This window comes from Gopherus flavomarginatus, chromosome 3 (genome assembly GCF_025201925.1).
Source record: "Gopherus flavomarginatus isolate rGopFla2 chromosome 3, rGopFla2.mat.asm, whole genome shotgun sequence".
In the NCBI taxonomy this organism is placed as follows: Eukaryota; Metazoa; Chordata; order Testudines; family Testudinidae; genus Gopherus; species Gopherus flavomarginatus.
This window is the reverse complement of record NC_066619.1, coordinates 88,475,040-88,502,314: the sequence shown is the minus strand read 5'-3', so window position 1 is coordinate 88,502,314 and position 27,275 is coordinate 88,475,040. Positions and strand designations below refer to the sequence as shown.

Here is a 27,275-nt window from a genome sequence, read left to right as displayed (position 1 = left end):
TCTGGCAGGTTGACTTTTTAAAAAGTGGCAGTTGTTTGCAGTTGCTCACAGGTTTGGAATATTATAATAAATACTGAGAGACATGGATTCATGGGCAGAGGGGAAGTGAGGTTATCATAAGATAATTTATCCCATGTCTGTCTCCTCCCCATGTGTTATATTCTATCTTGTCTATCTGTCTAATCTATCTTTTAATTTGCTTAAGATATCAAGAAGGTGAATAATACATTAAAATGTAAAAAACAAAACAAACTCCCTCTGCTTTCTAGACAACAAGGGACTTTGCCAAGGTCAATGAAAATAAATAAATAAAAAACCACTTAATTACTTCCAAAGGCTTCAGATAGTGGCATTGTATACATCAGAGCTCCCACTGTGAATTCTGACACGCACACACCCCATTTATGTAACCTCTCTTTGCTAAAAAAATTGTATCTATTGATTTCTCTTTTGAGTTTTATGCTATCTCCCATCACTGTAGTATCTCAGATAAAATAATCTGGTAAAAGAAATATCCCCTGGTGTACGTATCTGGCTGTCCTCTCATTTTAAATAATAGGAAGATCTGGTTAGGTGGGAGTAGAAAAACTTTATCAAATAGAAAGAATTTGCTGTGTTTCTTAAAAGTGATTAGACTCTGAATTCCTCTAACCTTCTCCAGATGTTAATCTGATAGCTAGATCCCTTCCATTGAGAATGCTTTCTCCCTGGTTTCCACACACTTTGTATTGGACTTTGTGATCTCCATTGTCCCAGAAGAATACAACTGTTTTGGTGGTCCACAGAGAGATTTGAATTGGTATTCCATTTATCTGTTCAGAAAAAAATTATAGTTAGATATAGATTATATGGAGCCTTGATCCATCAAATTCCCTCCTTTCAAAACAAATAAAACCAAAACCCTACATCTGCCCTGTCCTCACCACAGAGATTTCTTCCCACCACTCCTTGTACCTCTCTGACTCCTTGAACTTCCTCCTCAGTCCTCACAAATGGTCTCTTACTCATAGTTCTTTTGCCTCAGGTGGAGTCTGTTTCCATCCTCCCAACCCACATGGACTTCCTCATCTTCCCATTCCACATATTCTGCTAGAAAGGGACATCTAGGTTCTCTTTGAGTCACTGCCATACCCGTAACCCTCTGATCCTAGATCCCCCATCCCAAAGATAATATCTCAATCTGTCCATGAAAAATAGTGCAATTGCAAACAGGATTGATACTGGCCTTCTGATTTTTTAAATCCAAAATTTTAGATGTGGATACGTAGAAACTGGACAAAGAACAAAATGTCACTAACCAAGGTCACTTCATTAAATAATAATAATGATAATTTTAAAAAATGATAGTACTTTCTGAAGCACCACCTACAACCCCAAGCTTTGCCTATTTTTTATGCCACAATCTGATGCCAAAGTAGATTGTTCAAAAAATCATAGTCTCTTTTTCTGGGATGCTTTGATTAGAAGTGAAATAACGAACAATGTTGACATTTAAATTGTCATCAGTAAGCTACAGAGTTTATACCCCTTGAAATGAAACAAGGCCGAATCACTGGTGTACCAGAGAGGATGAGGAAAAGAGACAATTTACCATTTAATGGACCAAAAGAAGCTTGTGTCCAGCTAATTCGGCTTGACTATTTCGGACCAATGCAAACACCTGCTTTGTAGGTTTCTGTAGGCTTATACGGGTGGAAGAACATTGGTGAAGAATACTGTCCTCAGGTGATAAAAACTACTTTATAATTTTGTCTGCTCTCTTAGCCATCCCATTAGAAGCTCTAATGCAGGCTTGTATACCTCTTCAAGTGGCATGGCAATCATTATTGTGCTGCTTTGCATATTAAAAATTAAAAGTTATAGGGTTTAATTACTGGGTTTAATTTTTTAAATAATGAGTTTAAAAAATCACAATGAGAATAAATGGTATCTTACGCAACAACTGTGATGGCATAGCAGGTTCTAATTAAAAATAAAATATTCTTAGACATGAAATTGCCAGGGAAACTATGGGTTTCATTACTGCTTTAACTGCCTCTGCTTGGAAAATACAAGAAGATGTTAGCTGTTTAATGCTCTAATTTTATATTTTTTATGGAATGGAAAACTCAGTGCACTAGCCTCATAAAGAGAAGGCAACCATAAAGCTGTACCAGCAGCAAGTTTATTATTGTCGGGTTTTTTTTAATTGTGAATTTATGCTTGAGCACCATCTGAATATAGTATTGACTTATGTGGGGCCAAATTCTGATCCATTCCATGCAGCCAAAAAAGGGGGACTACATAAACGGGTTGCATTTCAGGCTGATCAATCTTAGGGGTGGCTGGGTCTGGTACATAAGGTCTGGTTTTAGAGGGAAGGAGATACAAATACAACAGGGCTTGCCCCCCTCATCCTGTTCAGGCTATTCCAGTAGAACAATTTTGTTAAGATTTCTCACTGTTGCTATCACCAGTTCAGCTTCACAAGAGGTAATGCTGCATTCTGCAGATCTACCCTGATCATGGTTAGACAACAAAGGGCTTAGAACACCAATAGTCCTCTGAATCCTGGTGTATGTTAACACTCCATCCGCCAGTGGAGCAGAAATGGTAGTAGGGATGGCGAGAAATTTTAGCAAAGATTTCCTGGCAGGGACCAAATTCTCCTCTGGTCTAAATGATTCCAACTCCTATTAACTTCAATGGGAGTTACTCCTGTTTAAAGCCAGGAAGTAATTGTGTCCACGTTGAAAGAAATCTTTCCCATCAGACCTGTTCTTCCTCCACATATTTACAGCTCACTGATTTATTTTTGCTATAACAAGGTGATAAATTGATAGGCTAAATATACAAATAATGCCTTCATTTCTCTAAATCATGTTACACTCAATAGGTTAACATTATATTTTGATGCACTTGTAAATAGGATAAGCGTTTCACACATTAACACCCTAGCTACTGCTATTATTCTCTTGCACCAGCCAAATGAATCTTTTGCGATAATACTACATTGCCAAATCTATGTCTATTGTAGTCTGAAGGCTAATTCTTCTCTTGCCAGTTTAACTGAAACACTACTTAAGAGGAAAAAGGGAAAACAATAATTTCATATGTGCATAGAGGTTAAATACTTACTCAGCTCTTTGTAAAGCAAAGCTTCACCGAAGGCAATGGGAGTTTTGCCTGAGTAAAAGAACTTAAATAAAAACTAAAGTCTAGGTCATGCCTCTTAGCTCAGTGAATCTGCCTCAGGTGCCACAGAAAAAGAGTGGGGGCTTCTACTTCCGTAGAACCATCCTAGGCCCTGTCCCTCAGAAGTTTCACTGTGGATATGGGGCTCCGTAGCTGGGGAGAATGTAGGCCAGGGCAAGCTGACATGGAGGCAGGCATATCATCCTCCTCTGCAATCTGTAGAGGCTCCCCTTGCAGAACTTCCTCCATATGGGGACCCTCCACCTTCACCTCCGCTGCTTCCTAGCACTAGAGTCAGATTAACTCTCCTGTGGGCCGGGGCTATTAAATTTTGTGGGGCCCCTGTATACCCGTCTTTTTCCTAATTTAAAACAAAATGATCACAATTGTGGCACTGAGGCTACTAATGCTATACTAAACTTGCCTTTTAATTAATATAAAGTAATTCTGTGGTTACATTTCAATCTTAAAACATGTAGAATGTAATTATGTTAATTCAAAATAGCCTACTTCTTACCTTAGAACAGCTGTTACATTAGTTTGGGTGCAGGAGGGGACTCCAGGTTGGGGCAGAGTGTTGGGGTGCAGGAGAGGGTGTGGGATGTGGGCTCTGGGAGGGAGTTTGGGTGCAGGGTGTGGGTTCTGGGCTGGGGCAGGGGGGTTGGGTGCAGGAAGGGATGAGGAGTGTGGGCTGCGGCTGGGTGGCGCTTACCTTGGGCAGTTCCCGAAAGCGACCGGCATATCCCTTTGGCAGCAGCTCCTAGGCAGGGGGGCCACGGGGTTTCTGCATGCTGCCCCTGCCCACAGACACTACCCCCACAGCTCCCATTGGCCTCAGTTCCCAGCCAATGGGAGCTGCAGAGTTGGCTCTTGGGGCAGAGGCAGTGCATGGAGACTCCTTGCCTCCCTCACCCAAGGGCCGCAGGGATACTGGCCACTTCTGGGAGCAGCACAGAGCCAGTGCAGGTAGGTAGCCTGTTCCCCAGTGTGCTGGGAGGGAGAGGAGTTAAGGGAGGGAGGGGAGGAGTTTCTCAGTGGGGTCCGCAGACCCCCTGGAGTACCCTCAGGGCCCCCAGTTTGAGAAATGCTTCCCTATATATCATCAGTGCCTAAGATCCAGCTGACAGGGAGCATAGCTTTCAATAAAGCAAATAATGTAATAACTGTACATTCTCCTTGTCTTTCATATCAGATATGAGCACCAAAGTCATCAAGATTACATAAAAGAGTATATAATGCTTGATACTTGCCAGATGCAATTCTTGATGTCCTCCAATAAGTTTGGTGGCAGGAGAAATCAATGATAATAAAGGCCATGCCAATGGTCACAGCACTTTCCAGCCAAAAGGCAAACTCTTTATTCCTTTTTAGCAGTAATTGAGAGCCTAATTCTCACATGATTCAGTTCCTATTGAAGTCAATAGAAGTTTTGCCATTAATGCCAATAGAAGCATGATCAGACCTTTTGTGAGATGCTGGGTCCTTTAAACTCCCATGGAACTCATTGGGAGTTGAGGGCATTCCACACGTTGAAGGACTGGGCCCATCATGACTTCAGTGACGTTATGAACAATATTTATGTCTGAATACTTTTTTTTTTTTTTAACTAACTGTCACATAGGGTGGCTGTTCCTTTGCTAACTGAATAGACTTCTGATTCCTTTGTGCTTCTACCCTACTGAGTTTAGCTTTTTATTTTAACAGGTTGTTTAAAACAACTGAAAGAACTCAATGTGAGTTTTAATAATTTGAAGAGCATCCCTCCAGAACTGGGAAACTGTGAGAATCTGGAAAAACTGGATTTGGCTGGAAATATAGAACTTACAGAGCTCCCATTTGAAGTAAGATCTCTAACTGCATTTCTTGTATCTGATTTATTTGGGCTATTAGATATTTCATCACATGCAGCATAAACAGAGATTCTTACAAACTGATTTCACACACCATCACATACATCAACAATACAGTTTTAGTAGCAATGTCATTGAAAATATCTTAGAACAGAACAGGACAGAGCGTCTGAGTGTCACTTGACAAATGGCTAAATCCTGCTCGCATTTGCTCTAGTGCATAAGGCTGGGAAAGGGGCCAAAAGGGATTTTGCATAATGTGGCTAAGAGAAGGCTGCTGAAGGCTTCCTGCCATGAAACACAAGTGTGTGTTGACAGCTTTATCCATGAAATGCCCCAAGTTGCAACCCCATGTGTATTGGGTGATGGTTTATTAAAGGAACACAGTGCTGTCCCAAGCCAATAATGCTGTATTCTTCCATGAGCAGTGAAAAATGATTGGCAGAAATGTAGATGCTTACATGACTCCTGAGGATCAGTAAGCTCTACCTACTACATTGTGATGGTCCATGGAGAGACACCCAGCCCTGCAACAGCAGTATATTCCTTAAGTTATAACTTATGTCCATATGCAATGTTTGATTGTGACATGAGGCTCTGGGAGACAGGCTTGTGTGCACTTCAGTTTCTCTTTACTACACTACTGAACACCTACTTTCCACCCAAACATCTGACCTACAACAGAACCAAGAAGTTTAAAAAATGTCTAGGTTTATGGAAGTGATGAGGACATTAGCAAAATGCAGGAAATTTCTAGATTAAAATTGAAATTAGGAACTTTATTTAATTTCACCATAGACATTTTCGACCAAATTGCTGCCTTAAATAGCAAACACCTGTTGGGTGTGTACGCAGTGGGTAGACAACCACACATCCAACTTAATACTAATCGTAAGTACATTGACTCATAGACTCTGAGTAAGTACATTGACTCTGAGTCTATGAGTCAATGTACTTACGATTAGTATTAAGTTGGATGTGTGGTTGTCTACCCACTGCGTACACACCCAACAGGTGTTTGCTATTTAAGGCAGCAATTTGGTCGAAAATGTCTATGGTGAAATTAAATAAAGTTCCTAATTTCAATTTTAATCTAGAAATTTCCTGCATTTTGCTAATGTCCTCATCACTTCCATAAACCTAGACATTTTTTAAACTTCTTGGTTCTGTTGTAGGTCAGATGTTTGGGTGGAAAGTAGGTGTTCAGTAGTGTAGTAAAGAGAAACTGAAGTGCAGACAAGCCTGTCTCCCAGAGCCTCATGTCACAATCAAACATTGCATATGGACATAAGTTATAATATCAGGCCAGCCAGCAAATCCCATGTGTGCCTGTCTCTCCGTCTTTATAATCTTTATCCTAGTGGTTAGGGTACCTACCTGGGATGTAGGGGATCTAAATTTGAATCCTCATTCCAGACTTGAACTCAGATCTCCCCCACAACCCAGATGAGTGCTTTAACTACCAGGCTGTAGGCTATTCTGAGGTGACTGCAGTCAGTGTCTCCTATTGAAGATGTTCCACTTTATGCAGCTACATAAATATTCATTGGGCCAGAGAGAGAAAGTGGCTAATGCACTCACTTGGGGGGTAGGATACATGGATTTAAATCTTCTCTGTCTGATTCAGATATACAGATAAATAGGCTATTTGCCTGGAAAAATTTAAATTTTAAACCACAGTTTTTTAAAGTAGTAACATTATCCTTCATAATGTAATACGTGTCTGACATCTCATTGTTAGATGGGCATAAGATGGTAACTAGCGTGACCAGATGTCCCAATTTTTATAGAGACAGCCCCAATATCCAGGGCTTTGTCTTATATAGATTCCTATTACCCTCACCCCCGTCCCTATTTTTCACACTTGCTGTCTGGTCACCCTAATGATTACTGGCAATAATTGCTTCTTCATGAATGAAAACTATTGAAATAACTTGAATTGTGTTTGGAACCTGAGAGAGACAGAGAAAGAGAGAGATTTTGAAATGCTTATAATACCTGAAAGAGATGAACATATTTACTTCTGAAAATTACCAGTCGGGTGAAAAGAGTGATTCACAAGAGAAACATCACAAGCTCCAATATGGCTAGAGAGTATTCTCTGTGTGTGTGTGTGTATACAGAAAAATTACCCACAAAGGTATTTTTTATTAATATATTGTCATTTGGAAAGTTCAACTTTTATTTGACTTTCAAAATCCTTAAAAAAAATCTTCCTTGGAAGGTTAGAGAAATGTGCAACTTGAAGAAAGCAGGTAATATTCTCTACTGTAAAACTTGCTTGAGAGAAATAATGACAAACTTCAACACAGCAGAAATGATCAAAGTCTAATTTTACCTTGGTATTGTACATAGAATAATGGCCAGGGAGAACCTGATAATATATATGATGATAGATTCAGGGAGATTGATAACATGCCTGTAATTCAGTCAAGAGTTTCTGACAATACCATAAAAAGTTTATGAGATCATCAGAACTCTGAGACTGAATTACATCTTCAGTAATCAGTCTCCCTACTCTCTTTCTATCAATTTTCTTTATGACAGCTGTAGAATATATAGAAGCTTTTGAGCTTTTAAAGCAATTTATTGAGGAATTTTATAAGAAGAGAATTCTGGATTTTTAAACAGATACAGAAAGAAAATATTACAAACTGACTGAATTAGAGGGGAAAAATTCAGTTGTGCGTGTTACATAATACTTGCTACCACTTTCTACATAGTAGTGGCAAAAGCATTGTCTGATGGTGGCAAACATTCAGTCTGATCTGCCTGCAATTCCATGTACAAATCATGCACTTGCACCCCCAAACACCCATTTGAGAACCAGCTGTCCAGTCTGTAGGCACCCACTGTGTTCTGGGACTGCAATATGTGTTCATGCATTTTTGCAGGTGCACCAGTTGCTTCTATTTTTAACATTTCGTCCACAGTGACAAAGGATGTGCATAGGCCCCAGAATTTGCAAGTCAGCTATATATGAAGTCAACAAATAACTGCTATATGTCAGGAATTTTCTGTAGTTTTTTATGAGGTCAAATACTGAGAGGTGCTGAGCACCTGCAACTCACATTTACTTCAGTGTAAGATCCAGCTACTAGCAGATGTGCAGCACCTTTAAAGATAAGGACCATTAACAATATATGATGACTTAGGTCTTTTACATTTCATTTAGCTCTGTGTATTGTATAGTATACCTTAGAAATCATATATAGTTAAGTCTTTTTTTCACAGAACAGCTCTGCTTGTAGTCAAATAAACTGCTGTGTGAATGTTGATATCATTCTGGACTTTTTTATCATTATTCCATACCAAAAAATATCTTCCCAAAGCCCCCCAAAAGTCTATGTTAAAAGAACATTATGGTTGCAAACTCAAGAACTCAAAAGTTAGGGAATACCAGAATTAACACACACTTAATTCTGCCCCCTTTTCCAGATGCATTATGATACAGACCTTAACTACATGAGCTTATACTTTTTTTTCCACAGGTAACTTGTGCTTGGAGCACTTTACTAGTGAAGGAATACTGGCATACTATTCTGGCCAATCGCTTGTAGTGTGCATGCAGATGCCACTATAAATGAAACTAGCTAGCTTGGTACAGGATAGATTTGCTGGTATAGCTGTATCTACATTAGGGGCTTCTGTATCTTGGCACCCTGTGTCAGTCAGGGATTACACCCCTGACTGACATAGCTCTGCTGACAGACATTTGTAGCATAGACCTGGCACCAGCGTCAATAAGGACTGCTTTGTGTGAGTTAGAGTTGGTAGGATCATGTGGCTCTCATTCTCTATCCTCGCTAATGGGCAAGTCCTCACAAAGTATCATAGATTCATTGTCTTCTATGGAGCTGTGACAATTGATACCAGCTGGTGATCTGCCCTATGATGTCTTCTTTCCCTCAGAATCATGTTCTCTTCACATTTGGATGTATCTGGACTAGAAAGAAAGATTTGTTTATTTATTTACTTTACAAATACCACCACCACCCAACATTTTGCTAACACATTTTAATGAACACATTTTAAAGGTCTCATGCAGACAGCACAAATTATATTTTAATATGTCTTATCTGGTTCAGGTGAAACCAAGCTAAGACTAGAAAGCTAAATTTTTTTTAAATGTTTTTATTCTAGTCTAGACATACTTTTTGTGTGCATATACAACAAAGTAAAAACAGCTTGAATCCTAGTGTCTGAAGCTCTGGGATTCAAGCGACAATGACTTGAAATCCCAACACTTCAGATCCTAGATTTCAAGTAATTTTAACTCAGCTCTGTACACACACAGAGTGAGGCAGAAAACAATGCAGGATGGAGGGGTAATTTTTGCCATGTGCCTTTAAAACAAGCCAAGAAAATCTTCTTCCAAAAGCTATGGCATCTCTGATTGCATGTCACAGGCACTCCCTAGGTAGTTGGCTCTCTGTATTATTTCATAACAGTGTTCTTTACTAGGATAATAAAGACACATTGTGGTTAAGACACAGAACCAAAAGTCTGGAGATTGAGATTCCATCACAAATTTCTTGTATTACCTAGAACAAGACATTTGTGCTCAGGTGTTTGTGCCTCAGTTTCCTTATATGTGAAATGGGAATTATAATACTCACCTACATTGCAGGGGGATTGTAAAGATAAATTAGTTAATGATCACAGTGTACTCTGAGACTCTAACAAGGAATGCACTATATAAACATAATTCTTCTCTCGTTGACACTTTTGTCAATCAGGAGTAACTTTATTGAAGTCTATGGAGTAAAATGTGTATGAGAGAAGAATTAAGACCAAGAGATATGAAGTATTATTCTAACTAACTTTTGAATCTAGATGCTGTTGATATGTTGTTACACATTGTGCAATTAATTTGTTTTCTTAGGAATTATAGATAAGACTGTAAATTAAATACATGCCATAGTGTGCATTCATATATTTGGGTATGTAGAAAAACTGATCTGACTTCAATCCTAAGTGTACTGCTTTCAGAAGGTGATGCTTTCAGCTATTATGTTACTGCATCACACAATCACCATTTCCAGTGCTGCAACAGCTCTTCTTAAGTAGTCTTTCTGTGCTAGCAGCAAAGAATCCTGTGGCACCTTATAGACTAACAGACGTTTTGGAGCATGAGCTTTCGTGGGTGAATACCCACTTCTTCAGATGCATGTCTGTGCTAGTATTTCACAGTGATACCTGCACTACGTGGAAGGGCCAGATCTCTAGTCAGTTCAAACTCCCTTGCCTTTGAGGCATTCCTTTTACTTATTTTATTTATTTTAATTAACTCAGTCCATCTCTGATACGAAATATTAAGCAGCTACTTTGGATTTGCTGTTCAAGAAAATCAAATTTCAAAAAGGTTAACGGAGGGTGCGGCATAGTGTTCTGAACTTCTTATGCAGCGAATAGTGAATGCTGCTGTTAGGAGGGATCCCAGCAGGTTACTTGGACATCCCTTTGTGCAGCCTGAACAACGCAGAGTGAGTGAAATGGGGTCAAGCCTGCTCCTGCTCCAGCATATGAATATTTTGTCAGAGAAGAGCATCCTAAAATATCATGAGAGGGAGTGAAAAGAATGTGTGTGTGTATATATATAATATCTTGAACACTTGAATAAATTAACCAAAATTAGTAAATTTAGCTCTAAGCAACATAAGGAATCATAGTGTGGTTTGTTAATTTTTAACATGAGGTGTAACACTTCTGCAGAGTGAGCGTGTGTGTGTGTGTGTGCATGCACCTCTGTGTTTTCATGTGCATGCATATGTATTTTAAATGTATTACTTAATATCCAGCCTCCAAAGTTCAGAGGACTGGGAGATCGTTTTCTTTTTGGCATGCCATAATCTCAGTGTAACAGGTGGTAATCTTGTTTTGCATTATTGCTGCACAGATGGGTTCAAATAAACTGGAAACATTGGTCAACAGTTTCCCAGAGGCCTCCTTACTTTAATCACCCAGAAAGGAAAAAGGCCCACCTTTCCTTTTAACTTCACCTTCCTGTTCTATTTCTCCTTGATCTGCCATGTTCACCTTTTACAAGCCTGTTCACCTTTTACAAGATGCAAGACCTTTATCTTGTTCCAGGAGTTTTGCTGAGTAAGGAGTGAAGTATTGGATCATAAGTAAAAAATGAACTTTATTAGTGCCCAAATCATTTGAGTTTGGTTTGTCCATGCACAGGTTCAGAACCACTAAACTATGTGCATTGGCTATTACTTTAGTGAGGAGGTAGCAAGTCAGTGGCAAAAGGCCTACTGTGGGTAAAATCCAGCTTCTACTGAAATCTGTTGCGATGGGACCAGCATTTCACAGTGTATGTTTTGCAGTTTAAGAAAGGTACAGTTGCTTAGCCTTGCTGACTTTCTGTTTGAGAGAATTTTATCTTGCTTTGGTTGTTTGTTCAATGCACATACTCACCTGCAAAGATTAAAGCTTTTTGGATGGCAAATCCACCTAACGCTCATGCCAAGTTTCACACTATCGTAGCATTTGCCAAAATGCTGTCAATCTAAGGTAAGGAACAGCTGCTTTGTGGAACTGGCATAAGATATAATACCAGACATTAGCAGGAGTGTGTGAAAATCGAAAGGGGTGGGTGCAAAGGTGTTATGTATCGGAGGAGATAGACAAAGGCATTAGCACTGCATGAGTTCTTATAAATGTTTTGAAAAGACAAGAAAGTAAGGAAGGACATGCAAATGTGTTAGGAAACAGGATTATGTAGTTAGACAAAGGAATGTCTGCATCAGTTGATGTAGTTCTTGACCATGTGATTAAAAAATCTTATAATTAATATAACATCACTTCAAAGACATTGCATTCTCTACCAGAGCAAGTCATTTGCCAGTAATAGCTCTGCCTTGTTAGAGAACTGATCTCTGTATACCTTTGTATTGTGATACCAGTGACCTTTACTTTCCACTTGAATTTTAAACAAAAGTAGCATCTCCTTCTACAAGCAGAGTTTAAATGGCACCAAAACCTTTGTATAAACAAAGGATTATTAGTGGTGACCAAATGCTACCAAAAACTGAGCAAAAGGGAATTTTGTGAACATTAGAATGTCACTAATTCATTATAAAAATGTGGATTTAATTTTAAAAAAGTTTTGTTCCCTGTTAATAAGGAGTGGGGGTTTTCAACAGTGTTCAGCCTTGGCCCAACCCTGCTGTCTTTTAAAGTCAAAAGTTAAACTTTGTTACAGGAGTTTTGCCTGAGTAAGGAGTGAAGTATTAAATCATAAGTAAAGAATGAACAATTCAGTAGCAGAAAAAGTTAAAGCAGCTCTGAGTGCTTGTGAAAATCTTACCCTCAAATGTTATCTAGTCACATAAGCTAGAAAATCAGAGCCAGGTTCTGCCTGATCCATAAATAGGTGTTCAGTGGTGGGAGAGGGAATGCAGAATTTTCCCTTATTTGCATGGCCTGCATAAAGAGAAACAGGGACTGCTTCCTCTGTCTCTTTCTTCCCCTGGGGATGTACAGCACCTCAAGGGGGTGAAGAGGGTTAGAGAGAAAGCAAGTCACTTCTCCACAGTGGCCCATAGAGTGAAACTAATGAAGTGGAAAGGATAACATAACTGGTTCCTGATCATGATTGGAGTTTCTGGGCAGTGCCAAATATTAAATAGGAAATGTATTAAATTAATTACTGAGTACATTCATCTCAGTTATCTGCTAATTACAGGCTAGTTACATGATTACAAGTTAAATTTTTATAGCTGTCAGCAACATTTAATACTGTTAACCATGAATTTCTGTATATCCTCAACAGACTCTTGTGAGGGTGGACAGGAAGATGAGATCAGTGCTATCAGTCAGCAGATGATGCAAAGTGTCAGTGGTTGCAGATGGTGCACTGTGGGCTTGAATTCTCTCAGCTGAGCCTGGGGCTTGCTGGGTATGCCCAGTTAATGAGCCTAGTTGGGCTATGGCAGAATTGCCTGATTTGCTGGCCTGGCCTGTTGGCTGGAAGGAGCCATCAGGTGTGCATTTAAGCTCAGCAGTAGTGGTGGCAGGCTGCTGGAAACATAATGTTTACTCCTGCAGCTGCAATTGCTTCTGTGCTGCCTTGTTCCCAGTTCCGCTTCTGCCTTATTTCCTCACTAGCTTCAGCCTTGCTGCCTTGCTTCTGCTCTGACTCCTGATTGCTGGCAGTGGCTTTGAACTTTGGCTCTGTTTGTGGCCTCTGTGATGCTCTGGAGTTTCACCTAGAGCATTAAGGGGTTCTGTCATTGCCTGCCCTGGAGCCCTGGGTACTTCTGTCTGTATGGCTTTGGCTCAGAGCCCTGACACTAGCAACCTTCCTACAATACAATATTCTCACCCTGGCTTCCATCAGCCTGGTTACTCCTTGCAGAGTGACAGCAACAGCCTTTCCAGTCCCAAGTCTGTCCAAAACCACCACCCTTGCAGTGTCCAGTCCCTCTCACTGGATACTCAGAAATTATTACATTCACTGCCTCCAAAGAGACAGAGCTCACATCAGCCTGTTAGTTTAGCTGAGGATTTCATCCTTCAGTTTCATACACAAAACTGAAATGGTTTTGTAATAAAACAAGAATGTTTATTAACAAAGAACAGAAATTTGAATGACAATAAGTAAGAATAGAAGACGCAGATATGGTTACAGTGAAACAAAACAGAACACACTTTTTTGTGGCTAAAACAACTTCAGCAAGTTACAATCTTTGTCTAAGCAGGTTTCTCACCTATAGTCAGTTCCAGCTACTCTTGGTTTTCAGGCCAAGAGGATCCACTCTTCATGAGCTCAAGGGGCGCTGCTTCCCCTTTGTCCCCCTTTTTTTTTTTGATTTTGCTTATATTTCCCAAAGTCTATTGTCTCTGTTTCAAGAGCCAGAAAGCATCCTGGGAGTGCAGGCTCCATACCCTGTCATGATCATTAAGCGGTCTTCTCCCTCTTAAGCTTGATGGCTTAGTTTAACTTGCATGTAGATGTACTTTTCATTGTCCTCCTGAGGTGTTACTTGTCTACATTGGAGACACTGGAAAACAGGCAAAACAATGTTCTTTGTCTTGTATAGGTAGGTTTTATACAATGCTTGCTAAACACCTTTTAAGAACATATTTTCAACACATCTAAAATTCTTTATACACCACTGGTACATACATCACACAATATTATTCATGACCAAATGTGTTATCAGTTTGCATATCACAGAATCATAGAAGATTAGGGTTGGAAGAGACCTCAGGAGGTCATCCAGTCTAACCCCCTGCTCAAAGCAGGACCAACCCCAACTAAATCATATGACAACTCACCTGACACCTTTTAGATACAGATTATATCAAGAGTGTGTTGAGGCAATGAGTATGTCAGGCTTGATGTGCATTATAATTTGATGTGCCCTCTGCCAGTTGGTAATGAAAGGCTCCCAGCCTCTGACTACCGCTGAACTGACCTCCTGGCCTGACTGCCCTTGTCCCAGTTCGTGATACACAGCTCCATATTATTTTTCCATTTTACCTGGATGATGCCATGTCTGTACTTTTTCAGTGTCAGGCAAAGATTGGGACTTAAAGGTGAACAAGTTGGCTGACGCTGAGCCTACATATAATGGAAGTGATGTTAGTGGCTTGGTGGAAGTAGATTGAAGTCATAGTAGAGTGGTTACTGCTCCTGTTGTTGAAGAAGTTTGTCATAAGAACATAAGAATGTCCATACGGGGTCAGACCAATGGTCCATCTAGCCCAGTAATGCCAGATAGGTCAAAGGGAATGAACAGAACAAGGCAATTATCAAATGTCCATGCACTGTGCAAGAGTTTTACAACTGTGGGTGAGTCCAAGGAGGCATTGTTTGCTAAAAGTGAAGGCTTCTGTCTATGTCTGATTAGGTGGATGTTGTGAAATTTTCTTTTCCATCTTCTGCCTCATTTCCTCATTGTCTATCTGTGGCCAGCTTCATTCTCCTTTTCCCTCTTTATGTTTCCCTCAATCCTCATATCTTTTCCTCTCCTCTCAGCACCTAGCAGTAGACACCCAGTACCTCTCAGAGCTGAGCCTTGTAATATATCAGAAGTGACATGGAAAGGACAATGAATCTCATATTATGAAATTAATGGCTGGTAAATTTAGAACAAATGTAAAGAAATGCTTCTTCATGCAGCCGATAGGCAACCTATGAAATTCACTGCCGCAGCGTGCCATTTAGCCAGTTATTGTGGCTGAATATTAGAAAGTAATTTTATGAACAATATCATTTATAGTTATGCAGGCTATGATAAGGTTAATTAAATCTTATTCTTCAGGTTATAAGCAGATCACTTCAGGGATAAAAGATTTTTGTCACTATGTAAAGCTTTGCAAAATTGATGTTGGATATTTTTGTTTTATTGGTTTTTTCCCCTTTCTCTGACATATCAGGTATTGGCCACTGCTAGAGGTAGTCTGTTGGACTGGATATGGACTGATCTGCTATTGCTAATCCTATGTTGCAATGCTTTTACTAGAATGAATTAGTAGTTAGATATTTGGAAGGTCAGATGTGTGTATCTTAGCCCCTGTTCCACCAGTTGTGCTTTTGTTGCAGTTGTTTATCTCTGGGGCAGGAAAAGGGTTAAAGAAAGTCTTATTCCCTGAAACTACTTTTAATATAATTGAAAGATTTTCATCCTCCAAAGCTGGCACCGAGACCTCAGAATATTACGTAATACAAAATGGCTAGATGAAAAGATGGCTAGAGGCAACGAAAAAATTTACAGGAACTCGATTGAAGGACCTACTGTTGCAGTTAAGAACAAATGGAGTCCAGGAGCTAGAGTACAATTTTAAAAACTGAGGTTCTTAGAGAACAAATCACCTTAATGTTTCCCAATGATCGTACAACACTATCAAAACAGATCTTGAAAGTTGAACAGGCTGTTAAAAATAACTTGGGAAGCAGAGTGGTCTGAATGGATGTGTCATAGGACTAAGAATCAGGAAACCTGGGTTTTATGAAGAGACTTTTACTCTATTTGTATAGCACCTAGCACAATGGGACCCAGATCTCAGTTAGGGGCCTTTATGTGCTACTGTAAGAGAAAAAAAAATATTTTATTAAGAATCAGATTTTCAAAAGAGCTCAGCACTCAACGGCTCTCAGTCAGACACCTTAATTAAGTGGACAGATTTTCAAAAGTGTTGCAATGCCATTGAGATGTCAACTTCTGAAGATGAAAACAGTGGGGACCACTGGGTGTGGCAGACTCTTCTGAAAATCTGGCTATTTTGTTTAGGTTCCCAAATGAGAGTTGCACATTTTCAAAAATCTGAACTTCATTGTAGAAGCTGAACACTTTTGAAAATCTGGCTCTAAATTTAAGAGCAGGGGGCATCAACATTAATTTGGTGCTGTTGACAGTAAGAAGCATGGAGGATCAATAAATTGTCTAGAACTACTGCTTTAATGCAGTAATGTTATCTTATAAGAAGATAAACAGCAAACAATCAATTACGTACATTTTTAATTTCCCGAGTTTCCATTGACTGTGGCACAGCATTTTAAAATTGTATAAAGGAGCTTGTGCATCTCCTGTGAAAGAAGCCATGATCTGGTCTCTCCTGACTGCTCTCCAACTTTGCTGCAGAAAGGAATGCATTCATGGGAAATCAAAGAGGAGTCAGTGTTTTGAAATGTGATTTTTGTTTTCTTAGGCCTCAGTCCAGTACATCACTTAAGCACATGCTTAATTTTAATGGAAGCAGTCCTATTGCAGTTAGCAAATGCTTTGCTGATTCAAGGTCTTATTTCTACACTGAATGCTAATCATATCTATATCTTCACTCCAGAAGAGACTTCAAAGATTTTAGTCCAAATGAATTGATGAATTAGTAATACATTCAGAATTTAGATACATAGGATTATTATCCAGATCAGATAAGTCATTCATTTAGTTCAATATCCAATCTGACTGTGGCTTCTAACAAATTCCTGAAAAGGTTGTGTTCCTATCATGGATTATAATGGAATAACCAGCCCCTTGGAGAAACTTTTTCCTAGCCCCAGGCAGGTAGTGGTTGACTTATGTCCTGGAGCATAAAGGTTTATATCCCATATTTTTCTATCCTGTCTAATGTACCTGTGAATGTTTTCATTATCTGTATAAATGTCAAATCCTCTTCAGAATTCTGCTACACTCTTAGACTCAGTAATACACTTATAAAGTTTGTGGACAATACCAAGCTGGGAGGGGTTGCAAGTGCTTTGGGGGATAGGATTATAATTCAAAATGATCTGGACAAACTGGAGAAATGGTCTGAAGTAAATAGGATGAAATTCAATAAGGACAAATGCAAAGTACCCAATTTAGGAAAGAACACTCAGTTGAACACATACAAAATGGAAAATGACTGCCTAGGAAGGAGTACTGCGGATCTAGGGGTCATAGTGGACCACAAGCTAAATATGAGTCAACGGTGTAACAGTGTTGCAAAAAAACCAAACATCAGTCTGGGATGTATTAGCAAGAGTGTTGTAAGCAAGATGTGAGAAGTTGTTATTCTTCCTCTCTACTTCACGCTGATTATGCCTCAGCTGGAGTATTGTGTCCAATTCTGGGCACCACATTTCAGGAAAGATATGGACAAATTGGAGAAAGTCGAGAGGAGAGCAACAAAAATGATTAAAAGTCTAGAAAACATGATCTATGAAGGAAGATTGGATTTGTTTAGTCTGGAAAAGAGAAGCCTGAGAGGGGACATGATAACAGTTTTCAAGTATATAGAAGGTTGTTACAAGGAGGGGGAAGAAAAATTGTTCTTCTTAACCACTTAGGATAGGACAAGAAGCCATGGACTTAAATGGGCAGCAAGGGAGCAAGGTTTAGGTTGGACATCAGGAAAAACTTCCTAACTGTCAGGGGGGTTAAGCACTGGAATAAATTGCCTAGGGAAGTTGTGGAATGTCCATCACTGGAGATTTTTAAGAGCAGGTTAGACAAACAGCTGTCAGGGATGGTCTAGATAATACTTAGTCCTGCCATAAGTGCAGGGGACTGGACTAGATGATCTCTTGAGGTCCCTTCTAGTCCTATGATTCTATATCAGTGAATTCCATAGGTTAATTATGTAAAGAAAACTATTTCCTTTTATCAGTTTAAATTTATTGCTTTTTGGATTCATTGAATCCTTCTTGTTCTTATGGTTATAAGGGAATATATATAGGAGCAGCTGATTTACCATTTCTCTATTGTTCACTGTTCTGAAAATTTCTTTTTTATTCATCAGCTCTTTAAACTAAAGTGTTATCGTCTTTTAAATTTTTCCTCAGCTTGATTGAGATCTTTGGGTATTACTGCAATGCAAATATTCAGTAAAGATGATAGAGAAAATTTCTTTCCATTCCTCTGATCATTTTTGTTGTTCATCCCTGGACCCCTTCTATTTTTGCTGTATCTTTCTTGGAGACAGAGTGACCAGACATGAACATAGTATTGCAGGTCAAGATGTGCTATTGATATATATAGTGACACTATAATAATTTCACTGTTCTAGTATATTCCACTCCTTATGTATTAAAGTAGTATTTTCTTTGACCACCAGTGTACATTGAACAGAAGTTTTCATTCACCTAAATAATTATCTTTCCATCCCTCCTGGGTTCCAGTTAATTTAGTAATTGGCAATGTGCATGTTAGTAACTGACATTATTTCTTCCAGTTTATATTTGTCAACACTGAATTTCCTATACCATCATGAAAACTGAAATATTTCAGATATGTACCATTAATCATATTAATTTTGTTCACTTAAGTATTTGTTCATTATCCACAGTTTCCTCCCCCAACCCCATGTTCTGATATATTCATGCTACACTGTAGGTATTATTGAAATGCTATCTGCACAGAAAATATTCTGTGACAGTATACAAATTATACACAATCATGCAGAACTATTCAATTGGCTAATACAGATTAATGCTTATGGGAATACACATCATCAGCAATTGCACAGAGATAAGCAAAGAAAAGTTTAGGCAACACATTAGAAAAAGGTTCCTAAAAGTGAGAGGATATGAGTAGAGAAATAGACTTTTTGGAAGGTGCGTATGGACACAGTACAAAACTAGCAGCCTGTGGGATGAGTGGCTAAGGTAGTTTTGAGCCTCGGCTCATCCTAACATATCTTAGACAGCAAGTTATAGCTGCCTCTCTGAACTGCCCGATGGGTGACAGCACTGCTTGGAATTTCTGCTGCAACGTGTGCTGTGATTCCACCTCAAGGTGCCTCTCCCACCCTTGGCATGCCCCCTACACCAGGGCTTATGAGGAGGTCCTTGGAAGGCAGCCTTCTGTTTGTCTCTGCAGTGTCTGTGCTGGAGAAAACCACCCTCAGCTGGAACTGAGTTTTTTTTAGGACCCCTTTATACTGCTCCAGACCTTTAATTGGGGTAAAAGAGCCAGCGTGGGGGTGAGGACCTCACTCATTGGTTTTACATAGGAATATTTATACAACTGTATGTAATTCTGTTTGATTCACTGCTCCTCCTGCCATATACAGATTGCTTGTTCAGGGCTGAACCAGCTGGCTAAATATTGAGCCAGATAATTTATTATTATTTTATTTATTATTTATTTATCACTAATCTAAAGAAGTAAATGTTCTAGCATCTACATCAATTGTATTTCAATCAGCAGACATTTGTAACAAATGAATATGTAATTCTAATAATACAAGGTATTCTGTGGTCTGTTTGTGTTTTAGGGATACCGCCCCAAGTTAGGGTGATGCAGAGTGGCAGTGACCCAGTGGGAGTTGCTGGAGGCTTTGTGTTGAGGGCCAGCTCCCTCGTGTACAAGAAGGTCCTTGTTAGGCAGCCTTATGGGTGTCTCCTCATGATCACTGTGCCACCTGTTGAGAGAGGGCAGTGTGCACACTCTTCTTCAACCAGCCAGTTCTCCAGGCCAGGGCAGAGAGGGGTGGAGCCATAGTTCCATCTCCTCTGAATCCCCTAGTGCGTGGTACATGCCTTATGGAGTTTTTATGCATGCATACAGGGGCAGGATATAAAGAAACCTGTTACATGTTTCAAATATTGAGAATTATGTGGAGAGAAAAAGAAGAATGCAGAATAATAAACAGGATAGATGAGATGAAAATATTCCATGCTAGCCTGGTGGTGGTAATTAATTAAAGCACAGTAAAAGTAGTTACTCCACCTAAGGCCATTCTATCTATAATTGTATCAGTGCATAAAAATTTTTAAAAGAAAACCTTTGGAATGGAATTGCAAATCTGAGATCACTCTGCATGGGTGAGGGGGGAGACCGCTGAAATCCTGGCAGGGGACAAGACTTTGAATTGCCAGGTTAATTGTTGAAATTGTGCCCAGTTGTAGGCTCATGAAATGTGTCACATCCAAAGGCAGATTCTGTGGATCTACCTACATAAAAAAAATGAGCCATATTTGATAATAGACTTTCAGGCGGCACTGAAAAGGTCATCCACTGATGTGGACAGGCTCAACTGAGTTTTACATCTGATCTGTTAAAGAGTGGGACAGGTTTATCCCTGGTGTGACTCAACTGAATTTTGGGATTTTGACTATGAAAGTGTTGGCTTAGGAAGCAGCAAGCGCAACCCTAATTGTGGAGGGTTTTCCACCAAAGACTAAGCGGGAGTACTTTTGCTTGATCTCCTAATTATTATTTATAGACATATCTGTGGTGCTCATCAACATAGTAGATAAGGACCTCCCAAAGGTTAGTGAACTAAGGTTGACAAAACCATTGTGAAGTATAGAGAAAGTATTATTACTACCATTTCTACAGATAAGAATAATGAGGCAGAGAGTGATTGATTCCCAGTATGACACAGGAAGTCTGACACTTAGGAATGGAACCCAAAGCTTTTAACTTCTAGTCCTGTTTCGTAACTACAATTATTCCTTTATTCTCAGCACTTAAAAATAGGGGGACTGTTCCTGAATTTTACCTCTAAAAGTTTTGTTTTAAACTATGATTCATTAATAAAAACAATTTATTCTTTAAAACAAAGACCTTTACTTTTATAGAACAGCTGCACTCTGATTGGCTAAAGCACCCCAAAAGCCTGGTTTCTTAGTTAATCAGAATCAACAATTCCATAGTGGTACAGTAAGCCATTGTCACTGCATCGCACCAATAACCATCAGACCAAATGTATCTACTGCATATCAGTCAGCAAGTGTAACAGTACTGAGGCACAGGAGCTGTGCCTTTCAGCTTTGCCTTAACATTTATTTCTCATCTTTTCTTGATATTTTTTTTAGCATCCGCCAATATTATCCTGTGACAACATTCTACTGACAGATACTGTTTCTTTAAATGTCCTCTGTATATCTTTTTCTAAAGTGAGTCATTACTAGTTTACCAACCTAAAAGAAAACTGTCAACCAGTGCTTTACAGTTCTTAATGCATTTGTCATCTCCTTGGTTTATAATACTCTTTCTAGCTGCTTGAAAATAAAATTTACTTCTCGACTGATTTTTTTTTTCATTCTCCCTTTGGCAAATATTGATTGATTTACTGTGCGTTTCTGTAAGATCTAAAACGAATATGACCATTTTTAACAAACAAAATGACAACTTTAGTAGATATAGTGCCTGGTCGTGCCAAAATGTTTTTGTTTGTGTGTTTATATCATTACATCTGTGTCACTCTAATAGTATTTCTCCATTCATTGCTGCTGCAGTGTGCAGAGGGAGCATAACAAAATGGTGTATTTGTATTTGTTCTGTTATAAAAGTGGACATACATTTTTTTTCATTTATTGTTGATGGAGCAGAATATATTTTAAAAGAGATCTTTGAAAATCAAAAGATATTTACCATCAGAACATTACCGAGAGGTCAAATAATATGCAATACTATTGACAGGGCTCTTCTAACTAGTGTTTCTAATTAAAGAATATGAAAAGTAAGCCCTTGGTGCGTATTTCTAGGTCCAGGTAAGTAAGTGGATGTTTTGCTATTGACTTCAGTGGGGCTAGATTTTCATCCCATCATGTTCCTATGCAATATGATTGGAGATTTAGAAAACAGAGCTATTTTGTATTGGCAAATTGCATTGATATGTGGATTACATGTGGTTGGAGCACTAGCAGTATGAAGATTTATAATTTATAACTCTAATCAACAGGAAGTAACCTTTTGGGATATTTGCCATTTATGTGGCCCCAATCCAGCAAAGCACTTAAGCACATGCTTAATTTTAGGCACCTTTGTAGTCCCATTGACTGAAATGGATTTACATGCTTAAATGTAAGTATGTGCTTAAATTTCTTGCTGGATCAGATCTTTATGCAGCATAGTGCTTTTGTTATTACCATGCAGTTCTTCAATCATGTATGTATGATCAAGGGATGAAAGAAAGGTACAGGAGTCAATGAAATAAAGGTAAAATGTAAAACCAATTAAAACACTTCCACACATGATGGCTTTTTATTGCTGTTTGCTTGCATAGTCTAGTAATCCTGCTACCTTTAGTGTCAGTGGTAGTTTTGCTATTGACTTTGTCTACATTGTGATCAGAGGTATGACTACAGCACCTGTAGACATACCTGTGCAAGCTGTGATCTAGCTAGCTTGTGTAGCAATAGCAGTGCAAGCCTGCTTGGGATAGTGTGTACTTGAGGGCTAGTCTGTGCTGCCACCTATGCTGCTGCAACTTCACTGCTATTGGTGTTCAAACTAGTTAGATCAAAGCTAGCTCGGGTATGTCTATACATGCTGTTGTCACACCACTGATTGCACTGGAGACATACTCAATGGGAGAAGGATTGGTCCTGCTAGAGCTATAGAGACCATCATTTTATTATACAGTGTGCGCACAGTACCTAGCACAGTGTGGCTGGGTTCTCCAGGTGCTACAGCTATACAAATAAATAATAACAACGAGTACATAGTTGTCTTTCTTCATGGCCCTGATGCCATTTTTACATTCTACTGTAGGTCATTTCCCAATGTTACAGTAATAATTAGTATTTTATATGCACCTAGTTTACTCATTCTTTGAAATAGTTGGCATTTTTGCTTGCTTCTCAAATCACACGAGACATTTTACTTCATCACTGTTTTCTTTAAGTATATGTAATTTTTTAAAGATAAAAGGGTGAAAGGAAATAGGGCCAACATTTTAAAACTTGGGTGCCTAAAGTTAACCCCCTAAATTCACAAGTAGGTGTCAAAATAAATGTGGCCTGATTTTCAGAGGTGCTCTGACTGACTCCAGTGGTACAAGATAAGGGTGTCCAATGCCTCTGAAAATCTTCTTTTGGGACCAACTTAACATTCTTCAATTACCAGAATTCTGTCATCTAGTTAGGAACCTGCCCCCATGTTAAGACTTTGGGGTGAGTTTCTTTATGTTACTTTATGTCAAGATCCTGGGTTGATGAAATCACAGACTCTAACCCTAGGAGTGGTTTTACTGTAGTCTCATCTAGCATCCTGTCTCTGGTGGAGAATAGGGCATACTTCTTGTTATCAACTCCCTGCTAACTGCTGTACTCTTCTGCAAAAAACCTTGGTGGTAATAATAATAATTTTTTTTTAAAATACATATGAAAGAAATGTTAAGGGTGTGGTTTAAATTGACAAGAGCTTGTTAGCTAAGAGTTAAAGCTTAAGAATTTACCTGAGTAGTTTTCTTGTCATCGGTATTGCAGCACAGATGTGTCCCAATCCTGCAAGTTGCTGAGTGCCTTCTGCAAGGTGTTGAGTGCCATCCAAACCTGGCAGGAGAGGTTGGGTGACATCCTGGCCTCATTAAAATCAATGATGCTAAACTCACTTTGACTTCAATGGGGCCAGGATTTTCTTGCAAAATTGGGCTCCTCGTGTGTTAGGTCACCAATTGTTTGGACAGAACTGAAAGCAGTTGGGCATAGCTGTGCTAATTCTCTGTATTTCCTGGCTCATGTTGGTTTTAGTCAGATTGTTTCTGCCACAGAATATTTGTATTTAATTTAATGTTGTTGTTTTTTTTGGGTAGGTATTGACATAATTTCAGACCTTTGCATTTGCTGATGCCGTGCAATGGGCAGCTCATACTAAAACCACAGTCAACAGACCTTATCAGTAAAACCCTTTCAATGATAAAAATAAAGCAGAAGTAAAAACACACCCATTAATCAAACAACTCATTCAACTCAGGGACATGGTGTCCTTTTCTCTCAACTGAAACTTTAACTGTCAGAGAAAAGAAAAGCAGTGGAGCTCTGGAATGCTGCAAGGACTATTTTCTTTAAAAGCAAAATTATTAAGATAAGAAGCAATACGGGTTGTTTGTCAAATAAAGATGACAATTATGATTAACAGTAAGGACCGCAATAACTGTGGCCAGGTAGTTAGATTGTCAAATGTAGCTAGTGTTTAAAATGGAGCTTGCATAAAACCTATATTCTGACTGATTCAAAGTCAGATAACTAAGTTAAATAGCAAAAATAAACCGCTTAAGTAAAAATGATAAGGTTGGCAGGCTTGTTTATAAATGAAATGTTATAGGAGGTACAAAAATCCATTAGTCTTTCAAAAGGAAATAAATATATATAGGATTTTCTTTAGTAAATATAATATCTAGCTGTCATAATTTCCAGTGTGTCATATTCCCCAGGGGGTTGTTGGTAGCATTTCAGTGACAGATTAAATGAAAACTCCATTTTGCTGGAACATGGTGTAGAAACCAGATAGATTTTGTTAACTATTTCCCTAAAAGAAAGCGCAAGGAGGGCTTGTAGCCTACACAATATAATTAGAGCCTCATATATTGTGTGGCATGCCAAACCAAAGTTTTGTATCAAAGTTTTTTATATATTTCTGTGGCAAATTCCTTTTTGTGGGATTATAAACTCTGAAGAAAAACAAAATTAAATATTAAAAAGATCATTTGGCAATAGCATATAATAAATGGAAATATATTTATTCTTATAACATGCAGTCATGCAGTATTGATGTTCCTTTTAACATGTAATTCAGTAAAACACTTTGTTTTTATATGTTTTCCGGTTTACGCTGGATAGAAATTTCTGTTTGCCATGGAATGTAGTATTAACATTACAGAACTGTTGCAGTGTGGCAGTTGTCTGGGAAAACTAAAGTGTTTGGCAGCTTGTGAAAGGGATGATGTCAGGTAGGTCCTATTGGAAGTGAGAGACCAGGGATCTTGTTACTTAAGGAGAGTTTGCAACCTTTGCATGGGCATCTGGTTGTTTGGGGCTCTGTTTTAACCCTGTCCTTGCTAGAGTCTGTGTCAGATCCATTTATCCTTTCTATGTCATAACCAGAGAGACACAGTTTTAACAATTTAATTTTTTTGAGTTGAGAGAAACTTGAACTGCATGCGTGGCAATTTTGCTTTTGGAAAATGAAATGAGATGTGGTTTGGAAATCAGACACCTCACTCTTTAAAATGTTTTCCTGGAAACTTTGACTCACTCGTGAGGGGCTTCCACTTTGATGCTTCCTGAAAGCAGCTTTAAAGTGGGAGCCAGCAGACTTTTAACTTGTATCTTGACTTTGAGAGCCTCTGTTCATCTATCTTGATTCTGTGCCTCTATCTTGATTCGGAAGGCTGAATTTAATAGTATCCTATGTAATCCAATATTCTTCAGTGAAGCTCTTTGAATAGGTTCCCTCAAGTTCTAAAGCCTGTTCTTGGAAAGCTGGCAGCAATATCAGGTTGTATCTGAAAGGAAGCTATAGCTTTGACACAGCATCACACTGGGAATATCAACATTTTAAAGAAGCAGTGTGAAGTTAAATATTAAGGGTGAAATTCTGCCTTCATTGAAATTAATAGAAATTTTGTCATTCACTTCAGTGGAGCCAGGATCTCATCCTGAAAAAGCAAATTCCCTTACCTATGTCACTAATAACACCCTCCCTGCATTATAACAAATGAAATAATTTTAAAAATCATACTTTCACTCGTTAATGCTGTTTGTTCAGAAAATTTCCCCTGCATTCTAAAATGCCTTAGTTCAAGTATAAGTGAAGTCCTGTGCACATCTCACTTCAGGACTGGAGTAGGTTATCATCTCAGATACACGCTTAGAAGTTAATTTCCACTCTTAAAATATTTATTTTTTTGTTACCTGCTTTGATAGTCACTTAAGATGTCTGAATAGTTTCATGAACACTAATACAGTAAATTAGGGCTGTCAAGCAATTAAAAACTAATTGTGATTAATTGCATTGTTAAACAATAATAGAATACAATAATAAAATACAATATAATTTAAATATTTTTGGATGTTTTCTACATTTTCAAATATATTGATTTCAATTACAACACAGAATATAAAGTGTATAGTGCTCATTTTATATTTATTTTTACTGTAAAAAACACAAGAAATAGTATTTTTCAATTCACCTAATACAAGTACTGTACTGCAATCTCTTTATCATGAAAGTTGAACTTACAAATGTAGAATTATGTACAAACCCCCCTGCATTCAAAAATAAAACAACATAAAATCTTAGAGCCTACAAGTCCACTCAGTCCTATTTCTTGTTCAGCCAATCACTTAGACAAACAAGTTTGTTTAAATTTGCAGGAGATAACACTGTTTGCTTCTTGTGAACAGTGTTACCTGAAAGTGAGAATGGGCATTTGCATGGCACTTTTGCCCACGCCCCTCACCTCTTTCCCTGCCCCTTCCCCCAAGCTCCACCCTATCCGAGTCCCTGGCCCGACCTCCATTCCAACCCCATCCCCAAAGTTTTTGCCCTAACTCCACCACCTTCCTGCCCCATTGAATCCCTTACCCAAATCCCCACCCCAGCCCCACTTCTTCCCCTAGTGCATCACATTCCCCCTTCCTCCCCCCTCCCTTCCTGCCCCGTGAATCAGCTGTTTCACTGCGCAAGCCCTGGGAGGGAGGAGGGAGAAGTGGGATGCGGCAGCATGCTCATGGAGGAGGCGGAGGTGGAGGTGAGCTGGAGCAGGGAAGCGGGTCGGGGCCATGGGGAGCTGCTTATGGGTGCTAAGGACACACCCATTTTTTTCTGTGGGTGCTCCAGCCCCAGAGCACCCATGGAGTCAGCATCTATGCACTGTTGTAACTGGCATCGCAAGTTGTTTACATGCCAGATGCGCTAAACATTCATGTGTCCCTTCATGCTTCAACCACCATTTCAGAGGACATGCATCCCTGCTGATGACGGGTTCTGCTTCATAACAACCCAAAGCAGTGCGGAATGACACATGTTCATTTTCATCATTTGGGTCAGATGCCACCAGCAGAAGGTTGATTTTCTT

At 39.0% G+C, this 27,275-nt stretch overlaps 1 protein-coding gene across 2 annotated transcripts in view; it reads left to right on the top strand.

Annotated features, from left to right (window-relative positions):
* LRRC2 (leucine rich repeat containing 2) overlaps nt 1-27,275 on the top strand; it is an 865,563-nt gene that overhangs the window by 44,729 nt on the left and 793,559 nt on the right. For both annotated transcript variants that reach the window (XM_050945919.1, XM_050945918.1), the window contains exon 5: nt 4,879-5,015. In XM_050945919.1, the coding sequence (XP_050801876.1) occupies nt 4,879-5,015 (137 nt within the window). The remainder of the gene's footprint in view (nt 1-4,878; nt 5,016-27,275) is intronic.